The sequence below is a fragment of the Apium graveolens genome, chromosome 8, assembly GCF_009905375.1.
Source record: "Apium graveolens cultivar Ventura chromosome 8, ASM990537v1, whole genome shotgun sequence".
NCBI lineage: Eukaryota > Viridiplantae > Streptophyta > Magnoliopsida > Apiales > Apiaceae > Apium > Apium graveolens.
The window spans coordinates 146,120,849-146,132,550 of record NC_133654.1 but is presented as its reverse complement, the minus strand read 5'-3'; the positions used below and the strand labels follow the sequence as shown (position 1 = coordinate 146,132,550).

Here is an 11,702-nt window from a genome sequence, read left to right as displayed (position 1 = left end):
TTCATCAAGATTCGAAACTTTGTTGATGGCTTCCTGGAACCTCCGCATATAGGCTGAGAGTGCTTCGTTATCATACTGGCGGATTGTCTCCAGGTGGCACATGTGCATTTCATGTGTTTTATTGGCTCTGAATCTTCTAAGGAAGGATCCTCTGAATTCTTTCCAGGAGTGGATGCTTCTTGATGGGATTCTGCTGAACCATTTTTGAGCCCCCCCTTTGAGGGTCGAGGTGAAGAATCTGGATTTTGTCAAGTCATTGTAATAGTATATCTGAGCTATTTGTTCGAAGTAGTTGAGGTGCTCTTCCGGATCCCCCAGTCCATCGAAAGAGTCGAAGTTGTAGTGTTTGAGATTTTTCTGTCGAAGGATGGCTTCTAGGGAGTGGCTGATGGGCGTGAGGGTCTCCCCAACTTCCAACCCGGAATCTCTTTCCATCTTTTGCTGGAGCTCATAAATCATGTCTTTAAGATCCTTCTGGCCCTCCTCTTCGTCATCAGAAATGAGTTCGGGGGTAGGGTCCCTCCGAGTTCTTTTGCCTCTTGTTTTAGTTAGGAGCCTCTCCTCCTCCAGCTGCATTCTTTTCTAAATTTTTTGCTCCAGCTTTTCCTCTTCTTCCTTTCTTATCTTTTCTCTGATTTCTTCTAACTTTTTCTTTCTGGTTGCTTCTGTCTCCTTCTTACTAGGTTCTTTTTTATTCTTTTTTGCCTTAGCCCCAATTCGGTCGAAGACAGATCTCCTGGATTGCTGAGAGTCCCCAGACTCTTCTTGCTCATCATCTTGTTCAAATTCCATCTGAGCCCGGGCTTGTTCATCTCTGTAGAGCCTGATTGCTTCAGCAAGTTCGTGGCTTGTTAAGTTAGCCATATGCTCCTCTGCAACTGGAACATTGGTGTACTTGTACTGATTGAGCTCTATGACATTTCTAGCATCCCTTACCGGGGTATGTTGCGTCAGTGGTTGCTCCTGGAAGGTCTCCCTGTCTCCTCCAGGTTCTTGGACTTGAGAGGGGTCTTGATCCTGAATGTGGGTACTGGCGGAGGGCCTACCAGCTGTACTTTTTCCTGCTCTTGCCATTACCACAATTGTACAAACAACTGACCAAGATTTGAGGCTACAAATGTGGATCTGAGGTTGCCTTTTTGAAGATTACAAAAAAATTCCAGAATAACAGCAAGCAAACTTTCTGGGTTTTGCTAACAATAATACTAAACAAGAACAACAGGCTCTTGAACACAAAAGAAAATATGCAAGCTAAAACAGTTTTGGGTTTTAAAATTACCAAGACTATCAAACCCCAGGCTTCAAAACTATGAAGATTATTAAACCCTAAACAAGCAAAACTTAACAAACAAGAGCGGGCTCACACAAACGTGGCCTAAAGTAACGAGCTCACACAAACGTCGCTAAAATGAACATTCATATTCAAGAAAGGGTTTGGTTGCTTGTGTTCTTACAGGTTTAAAAGTGGACTCTCTCAAGAGTTTGCTGATGAAAATGAATTCAGGGGCACCGAGACCCAAGGATGGAGCGCCCCTCCTTCTAGCGCCAAATGATAACTCCGGTGAGCGGGCGGCTCCGTCCGACGCCGTTCCTGGACCTTCAGGGTATGAATGAGGTGTAGCTGCTGGTTGGGCGCCTGCAAAATAATACCGGAAGGGGGGTTTGGCTCCCACGGCGCCTCTGGCGTAAGAATAAGAACAGGGTCTTGGAGAAGACGAAGGTAAGTAAATGTAATATAGAGGCTGCTGTGTGTGTGTATGGATATGTATATATGATGGTTGTTGTGTGTTTATGAATATATGAGAGAGTTTGAGTGTGTAAGAGTGAATATTTTCCAACCCCTAAACCCTTCAGTCTTGGGGGTATATATAGCCCCAAGGTAGGGTTTAGGGGTAGTTACCTCTAAATCTGGGCCGTTGGATCTTGGGAGCGGAGGACGCCTGGCTTGGGCGGATTGCTTACACGTGTCCAGGGGAGGACCACCTCCAGAGTGTCCTAACGGCCTTCTGACACGCGCCGTGCTTGTCTGGTGTGTTGGTTGTTGATAGCTGTCATAACCACGTGCCCACGTACCCTTCCTTGGCAGGTTGTGGGATGTGCATGTGTTTGCTAGGACCTCCCTCACGGCGGTCTTGGCCCCGATCCGGATCCGGGTATGCAGGTGGATCCGGATCCGGGCAACATGATAGACCCGGGCGTGGGCTCTTATGCTTGATTGGCCTGGGAGAGGGGGGTCTTAGCAAGTCAGTTGAGCCTGTATTTCTTTAGTCCAGGTTGACGCCTATCCGGGTCTCTTATACCCTATCAAACATATCTATCATAAAAAAAATATCAACTTGTAGAACAACTTCAGGAAAAAGTATAGTTAGGCTCGTAGGCAGGAAACCGATTCAAAGGGGTCGGAAAAAAAATTGAATGGCAAATAAAATTTTAATTATAAAAATGTAGAAAATAGTCAATTTAATATCTTATATTATTGTTTCATTAAAAATATCTTACGCAATTACTTCATTAACAATATCTTCAAAATATAATTTTTTTGATTTATATACAATAAGACTATAATTAACGATTTATTTTTTCCCGAAATATTTAACCTCTTTTGTTGAATTTAAAAGATAAATTTATGCATTCCTTTACTAGTTATATTATTAAGTGGGGTCAAAAATAAAATTTAAGTGAATTCAAAAATATTAAGGAGGTCAAAAATATTATTTTCTAGGTCAAATATAAAATATTTAAATTTTATATAATAGAAATAAGAAGACATTTAGGAGTCGAGGGGGTGCAAGTGACTCGTGCACATAAGATGGCTAGGCCCCCGGTTGTATGCGTCAGATAGCTCGCAATCTGCCCTAATTCGAACTCGTTTAAGTAGGCTTGACTTATCTCGTGTGTAATTAAACCAGTCAAATTGGGTATGCAATTAAATGAGCTCGTTGACTTGCGGAAAAATATAAATCAAGTTTGATTAAAGATTTATGCTCGAATAATTATAAAAGTAAATAAGTCGGCTCGACTTTATTTATGAAATTAAATGAGAATTTGGTTAAAAACTGATTTAGGTATAAATTTAGACTCAATTAATTAAATGAATATGTTTGACTTGACAAGATTAAACTCGTCTCGAAAAATTGAGCCAAATTACAAACCCTTGAAAAACAACATTTTGAGTTTGAGTCACGAGTTCTGTAAATACCCTCGGACCCTGATCACAAAATTAAAAATAAAGTAAATTTTCAGATTTTGCAAGGGAAAAAGGAGATTGGGATTTGATTATGTAAGCATACAAGTCATTGATAGATGGGAACAGGCTGTTGTTGGCCACTAGAATTAGAGTTTGATTACAGACCACATATATAGTTGGCCCCACAAAGCTGTGGTGTTTGAACCACAGTCATGCATTTGATAGGCAGAATCTGAAACATTATCCCCCCCTCCAAGATCACCTGCTCCATTCACTTTACTTTACTTGAATCTTGTTTCTCCTATATTATATATCTCATTTCCTCCTTACCCTTATACTTTCCCAAACCTCTAATTCGTTTAATTATTTTGAGTAACAAGTAGTGAGGTTTTGGATAACAATCAGTTTGGTTTATAGTTTAGTTCGTGTGGGTATATCTTGAATATAAAGCTTTTATAGAGAGAAAGAGATAAAGTAAGGGGGGGTGGGATGAAGATACAGTGTGATGTATGTGAGAAAGCACCAGCAACACTAATATGTTGTGCAGATGAGGCAGCACTTTGTGCCAAGTGTGATGTTGAAGTTCATGCAGCTAACAAGCTTGCAAGCAAACATCAGAGGCTTCTTCTTCAAAATCTCTCCAACAAGCTCCCTCCCTGTGACATCTGTCAAGTACTTTTTCTACTCTATTTTTTTTCAGGTTAAACTGTATGCATCCAATAACTTTTAGCTTAGCAACTATTATGTTTCTGGGAGTCATGCTTGGTCTTGATTGCCACAACTATTGCGTCTCGTATATTTGTTTCTGTAACCTTTTCATTTCTTTGCTCTTTTTGTATAACTGAATCACTTGGTGTTTTACTGTTTAGAGTTGTAGTTGTAATAGATCTGGAACATAACATAGTTAATCCCCCTATTAACAATTTCAAACTCACAAAGTATTCTGGCTACCTAGCAATGCTTTACCCTCACAAATGTTATTAGTATTGTGTTATGATCCAATATCTATGAATTCTTATTAGTATGCTCATGGAGGTGGGGGGATGAGTAATGTCCCCGACTCCTAACAGAACTTCCTTTTTTGTTATTGCTGAACTCATCTATAAAGTTTAACAGAGACTCCGTTTTAAGTGTTTATGCTGTCAATGATTACTAAGTATATTTAATTAAATAGTTTCCCTACACCTCAACTTACAATTTTTGATATTTATACTTATATTAAATCACATCTCTAGGAGAAACCAGCTTTCATATTCTGCGTTGAAGACAGAGCTTTGTTTTGTCAAGATTGTGATGAACCAATTCATTCCACTGGTAGCCTCGCTGCTAACCACCAGAGATTTTTAGCAACAGGAATCCAAGTATCCCTGAAATCCAAAGTACCAGATGAGGTTGACAAAACGCAGCTGGAGCCACCTCCGCCGAGTAAGAAAGCACAGCAAATTGCAACCAAAACACCTGCACAACAATCTTCCGGTATCACATCCCCAACATGGGAGTTTGATGACTTGCTACATTTCTCAGATTTTGATTCCTCTGACAAGGTAAACATATGATGTTTTCTTAAATGTTTACAAATCAAGAGTCTTGTATTCTATAACATATTTGCACTCGTTGCACTTGTTTTAGCAAAACAAACAGAATTCTCATTTCATTTCACAAACTTTGCAGAAAGAGCAACTGGATTTTGGAGAGATGGACTGGTTTACGGGCATTGGTGCTTTTGGTGAACAAGTTGCTCAGAAAGCCTCAGCAGCAGCTGAAGTTCCTCAACTTCCATCATATCAGTTGAGCAATAGCAACTCATACTGGCCAACCAAGTACTACATGCCATCTTCCAAGAAGCCTAGACTTGAATTTCAAGATGACGACGATGATGGACATTTCACAGTACCTGATCTTGGTTAAATTATGACCCATCTCAAGCACAAGCACCCTGTTGTGTACAATTATTGAACCCTTGATCCTGGTATAATTTGACATCTTGAATCTCTTGTGTACAATTTGAGATGTCACGGATAATCATCTATACACTGGGTAATAACTATTCATGTATACACATGCATTTGGGCTGCTATATAATTTAAGGCAGAAGGAACTTTGTTACAAGGGTAGTGATTTGGGCTGTAACACTTTTTGAGTGCATCACTGTTTAATAGTAATTAAATGTAAGCATCGAATATGAATGATCTCTCTTATCTATGGTTGAAGATGATATATATCCTTTGTAAAAACACCGTCGGCCTGTGGTAAATTCAGTGACTTTGAAATCATCTGGTGCAAAATCACTTTGATGGAACAATGAAGGTGATCTCTGTTACCTACCCGTAGGACCTCCGAACAAGAGGTTGATAGAACACTAGCAATACTGAATTTACTGATAGATTCTCATATTCCACCGACATACACAGAGAAATAAGAAAAGTTAAAACAAAGCTCATATCAGTCCGCCCACTCTGATAAGACTAACATGAACCGTAGGAAGAGCTTCAAATAACAACTTGCAGTAATCAATAACATGCTCAACCTCCACAATATTGTGACTTGTTCCGTTTAAAGCTCTTGCTGTCAACAGAGAATCTGTTTCACTATTACTTTACGACCTTGGTACTCCGTAAGCCAAGACAGAGCTTCTCCAACTCCAATACTTTTAGCTTCAAAGACTGTAGTATGACAAGGCAGAGTCATGCTTCTTCCTTCAAGAAACACACCCTCGTGATCTTGAATAACCATGCATATACAGAACGAGTCAGCTCCTGGGTAAAATGATGCATCAAACTTTAAAGAACCCGGCTCTGGACGTTTCCATCTCTTAACTGCAATGTCACCACCTTTCTTTCTCCTGTGACTTCTGTCGAGCTGCGTCATTCAGATTTTTGAAGCTATGCTCTATTGCCAGCTCTGGATTCACCATCTGATTATTTCAAACTTTTTTGTTAAGCTAAAATCAAATACCCCACAATACTGCACATATTTTGACTTGTTGTAAATCTCACTAACAAATATAGCAACATAGAAGCAAGTGTATAAAGAATTTAGCAAGTTTAGGCCAAGACCACAGTTAACAAAACAAAACATGCAGGTAAACAAAATCAGTAACTGAAATAACGAGGAGAGAAAGAAAGATGTACCCGAAACCATAGCTTTTAACAGTGACTGAAATAAAGGTTCACAGATACAAAATGCCAAGAAAAAAAATGATCACAGCTGAGTCACCAGGCCTTGCTCGAAGTCCTGGCTGCTCTTGAAGAGAATATTGCCCCTACCTGCTGCGTTTGGGATGCGCACAATATCTCCACCAGGATAAAACAGCTCGGAGTTTATGTTAACAACAGCAACAAAAGCTCCACTTCGACCAGCACCTCAGTCGCCGAAAAATATCAGCACTTCAGGACTTGTGGGAGAGAAATGCAGAGAGGTTGAAGAGAAGAGAAGAGAATGTAGTGTGTCTATATAACTAATATTCTCAAATTTTTCCAAGCTTTTCCAAGCTACTTTCAACTCTCATTTCATATGGATTTCATTAAGAAAATTCTTAAAACCATACATGAAAATTTAAGTTCAAATATCATTGAACAATTTTCAATCATTAGATTTTAGGATTAACATCAACAACATAATTAAATTAAGCTCTAAAATCCTAATTTTCTAACAATCCCCCACAAATCCATACAGAAGTGCTATCAATTTCCCATCATGACTTGTTTTTCAGAGTCGGTACCCTTCCGGGTTTGAACCCTCCTAATTCCTCTACTTCAATGGCTATCAGACTCAGATGGAATGCTTCACCTTGAATCTTAATCCGTTTAGTATAACCATATTCCATAGACGACGACAAGTCAAAGGTTATGGTGCCAATCTACGGCTTTGAGATATTAATGGTCATGTCTCGATCCTGTTCGTCGAATGCTTCAAGGATTAACCCTATCCTCTAATTGCGACCACACAATTACATTCGCTTAGCTGGGCATCTCCAGAGATATACTGCCTCTATCTCGTCATATGACTTGATCCCATTCAGAGTTTTATCACTCTTGCTTTTCTAGCAGTGTCAGTACCTTCTAGGTTTACAGGGGATAGACTCAGATACTATAGTATCATCTATGTAGCAAAGGTACTACCAACTCATCCTTACAGCTTGTTATTACCCATTGAATACACTTCGAGGGATCTCCTCTCATGTGTATTGGGTTCCCACTGTTGATAAATTATGATGGGTTGATAATCCCATCCCCAACCTTGACTTAAGGACCACTGCAGGTTCCAGTCCTTTAGTAAGAGGATCAGCTATATTATTCTGAGTTCCTATGAACTCTATAGCTATGATGGAGTGGCTAGGGAGGCCATTCTGGCGGCACTAACAAACACTTTGTTTGATGTCTATTCTTCTGATGCCTACTCTGCAAAACTCTTATGGGAGAAGCTGGACCAGACACATAATACTGACTCACAAGGTCTAGAAAAGTATTCTGTGGCAAGGTTCCTCGAGTTCAAGCTGGTGGACAATAAATCTATGACTGAGCAGGTGCATGAATTCGAGATGATAGTGCATGCTTTGAAGGAGTCTGGAATGAATCTCCCGGAGAAGTTCAAGGTGATGAGTGTGATTGAAAAACTCCCGAAGTCTTGGGAAAAGTTCTCTCTCTCCCTGAAAAGACAGAAAGGAGAGATCACCTGGACCAACCTTATACTGGACATCTCGGTGCAAGAACAACAGAAGTCCAAACAGGGACATGTGATGCCAACTGAACACGGTATCTCGAAGGTAAACATAGCAACTGTAGGACAAAAGAGGAAGGCTTTTGCTAAGAAAGCTAATAGTAATAAACCTAAGAGTGACAAGGACAAGGCCAAGAAACCCAAGGCAAACAAACCATGCTGGTCTTGTGGGCAGGTTGGGCACTGGAGTAAGGACTGCCCTACGAAGAAAGCGAAGAAAACCGAGGTAGCGCAAGCAAATGTTGTGCTTGGAACCGCAAGTGGGTCTGTAGTGAACATGGTTGTTGGTGAGGCTACGGCTTCTGAAATCGACGTTGACCGGTATTTATTCTACAACCCTGTGATATTTTTTACCTATCTGTCAAATGAATGGTTGATAGATACTGGAGCTAATGTACATATTTGTGCTGATATTAGTTTATTTGTATCTTATCAACAGAGTCATAGCCTGACTGTGAAGATGGGGAATGCTAGTGTTGCTCAAGTACATGGAGTTGGAAACGTGGATCTGAAGTTCCCTTCAGGACGTATTCTATCTCTGACGAGAGTGCATCATGTTCCCAACATGCGTAGAAATATAATAAGTGGAAGCTGTTTAGTTTCTAGTGGTTTTGAAATTTTGTTCAAGTGTAATAAAGTAGTTCTTATTCACACTGGTACATTCTTTGGCAAGGGTTACTTGTCAAATGGTTTATTTGTTATTAATGCGGATCCCGTTTTGGGAAATTTGAATAATAATGTTATTCCTACTGTTAACTGTATTGAATCCTCAAATATATGGCATGCTAGACTAGGTCATTTAAACTTTGGTGCTCTTAAGAACATGATGAACTTAGAGTTAATTCCAAAATATACCATAGAAAAGAATTCTAAATGTCAAGTATGTGTGTCTGCTAAACAGATAAGGAAACCTTTTCATAACGTTGTTAGGGATTCAGACTTGTTAGATTTAGTACACACTGATATTTGTGAATTTGGTGGTGTGTTGACCAAGGACCAGTTTAGATACTTCATTACTTTTATAGATGATAGTAGTAGATACTGTTATGTTTATTTACTTAGACATAAGGATGAAGCACTTAGTAAATTCATTATATATAAAACTGAAGTAGAAAAACAAACTAGTAAGTTACTTAAAAGGTTGAGATCTGATAGAGGTGGTGAGTATACGAGTAATGCTTTTAATGAATTTTGTGCAAACAATGGTATAGTTCATGAAGTTACTCCACCATACACACCTGAGTCTAATGGGGTTGCTGAGCGAAAGAATAGAACATTTAAAGATATGATTAATAGTATGCTTATTAACTCTGGGTTGCCTAAATACATGTGGGGAGAGGCTCTAAATACGGCTTGCCATATTTTGAATAGAGTCCCTCTGAAACACATGGATAAAACACCCTTGGAGTTATGGAAAGGCAGGATGACTAGTCTTAAGTATCTTCGTGTGTGGGGGAGCCTTGCTAAGGTGCTTGTTCCTGAACACAAGAGAAAGAAACTAGGTCCAAAGACTGTTGACTGTATCTTTCTGGGCTATCTTGAAACCACTACAGCTATGAGATTTTTAGTGTTAAAATCTGACATAGATGGTATAGTGGCAAACACGATAGTTGAATTTCGAGATGCGACATTCTTTGAGGATGTCTACCCTATGAAGACTGGAATACCTGAAACGACTTCTGAGGAAGATCCTACTCACACATCAAGTTCTATTCCTGATCATGTGGAAAAGATGACAAATGTGGGGGCGGAACCTAGTAGTAGCTCTAGTCCTAAGGAACTAGAGGAACCAAGGAGAAGTAAGCGTGCAAAGGTAGTCAAGGATTTTGGAGGTGATTTCATCACTTACAATATCGAGGACGAACCTTTAACTTTCTGGAAAGCTATGGATTCTTCTGAGTCAAGGCACTGGAAGGGCGCTGTCAAGAGTGAAATTGACTCTATTGTTTCTAATGGAACATGGGAGTTGGTTGATCTCCCTCCTGGGTGTTCTACTATTGGGTGCAAATGGGTCTTTAAAAGGAAGTTGAACCCTGACGGCTCAATAGATAAGTACAAAGCTAGATTGGTAGCTAAGGGTTTTAAGTAAAAGGAAGGAATTGATTATTTTGATACATACTCTCCGGTTGCAAGAATGGTAACAATCCGAATGCTTATAGCATTGGCTTCAGTCCATGGTCTTATCATCCATCAGATGGATGTAAAGACGGCTTTTCTTCATGGTGAACTTGAGGAAGAGATTTATATGGATCAGCCTGATGGATTTGTTACATCAGGCAATGAAAGGAAAGTATGTAAGTTGATCAAGTCCATCTATGGCTTGAAACAAGCTCCCAGAGATTGGCATAAAAAGTTTGATGAAACTATATTGCCTTTCAGTTATAAGATTAATGAAAGTGATAAGTGTGTCTACACTAAAGTTAAAGGTAATGAGTGTGTTATTTTGTGCCTATATGTGGATGACATTTTATTGTTTGGAACCAATATTGAGATTATTAACGAGACTAAAGAATTCTTGAAAAGGCATTTTGAAATGAAGGATATGGGTGAGGCAAGTGTGATTCTTGGAATCAAACTGATTCAGTCCACTAAAGGAATAACCTTGACTCAATCTCATTATATAGAGAAATCTATACTTGAGAAATATGGTTATTCACAGTGTAGAATCGCTAGTACACCTTATGATTTGAAAGTTTCCCTTGTCAAGAATACTCAGATTATTGGGAGCTTGCAGTATCTTGCTAACTGTACTAGACCAGATATTTCATATTCTGTGTCTAAATTGGCTAGATATACAAGCTGTCCAAACAGAAATCATTGGGATGCTCTTGATAGAGTACTTAGATATCTAAAAGGCACAATGTACCTTAGTTTACACTACAGGAGATTTCCTGGTGTGCTTAAAGGGTACAGTGATGCAAGTTGGATAGCTAAGAAGTCTGGTTCCAATGGAGTGACTTGATACGTGTTCACCTTGGCTGGTGGAGCAATATCCTGGAAGTCAAGCAGACAGACTATAATTACTCGGTCTACTTTTGAGGCTGAGTTGTGTGCACTTGACGCCACAGGGACGGAGGCTGAATGGTTACACGGACTTATGTCTGCAATACCTATAGTAAGCAGACCGCTTCCTGTTATTGCTATTCTCTTCAAGAATGTTGTAAATCTCACTAACAAATATAGCAACATAGAAGCAAGTGTATAAAGAATTTAGCAAGTTTAGGCCAAGACCACAGTTAACAAAACAAAACATGCAGGTAAACAAAATCAGTAACTGAAATAATGAGGAGAGAAAGAAAGATGTACCCGAAACCATAGCTTTTAACAGTGACTGAAATAAAGGTTCACAGATACAAAATGCCAAGAAAAAAAATGATCACAGCTGAGTCACCAGGCCTTGCTCGAAGTCCTGGCTGCTCTTGAAGAGAATATTGCCCCTACCTGCTGCGTTTGGGATGCGCACAATATCTCCACCAGGATAAAACAGCTCAGAGTTTATGTTAACAGCAGCAACAAAAGCTCCACTTCGACCAGCACCTCAGTCGCCGAAAAATATCAGCACTTCAGGACTTGTGGGAGAGAAATGCAGAGAGGTTGAAGAGAAGAGAAGAGAATGTAGTGTGTCTATATAACTAATATTCTCAAATTTTTCCAAGCTTTTCCAAGCTACTTTCAACTCTCATTTCATATGGATTTCATTAAGAAAATTCTTAAAACCATACATGAAAATTTAAGTTCAAATATCATTGAACAATTTCCAATCATTAGATTTTAGGATTAACATCAAGAACATAAT

At 39.4% G+C, this 11,702-nt stretch overlaps 1 protein-coding gene across 1 annotated transcript; it reads left to right on the top strand.

The window, feature by feature from the left end:
- The first annotated feature begins 3,469 nt into the window (after positions 1 to 3,469).
- On the top strand, positions 3,470 to 5,404 carry LOC141677281 (B-box zinc finger protein 24-like). Its single transcript, XM_074483137.1, has 3 exons — positions 3,470 to 3,859; positions 4,423 to 4,731; positions 4,859 to 5,404. The coding sequence occupies exons 1-3, from the start codon at positions 3,677 to 3,679 to the stop codon at positions 5,093 to 5,095; spliced, it is 729 nt and encodes a 242-aa protein (XP_074339238.1). The 5' UTR covers positions 3,470 to 3,676; the 3' UTR covers positions 5,096 to 5,404.
- The last annotated feature ends 6,298 nt before the right edge of the window (positions 5,405 to 11,702 follow it).

Bases quoted from the DNA above. Each gene is read 5' to 3' on its own strand.
- LOC141677281 (XM_074483137.1), top strand. From the start codon at position 3,677: ATGAAGATACAGTGTGATGTATGTGAGAAAGCACCAGCAACACTAATA. The intron at 3,860-4,422 runs GTACTTTTTCTA...TCACATCTCTAG, and splicing joins CTCCCTGTGACATCTGTCAA to GAGAAACCAGCTTTCATATT. The intron at 4,732-4,858 runs GTAAACATATGA...CAAACTTTGCAG, and splicing joins ATTTTGATTCCTCTGACAAG to AAAGAGCAACTGGATTTTGG.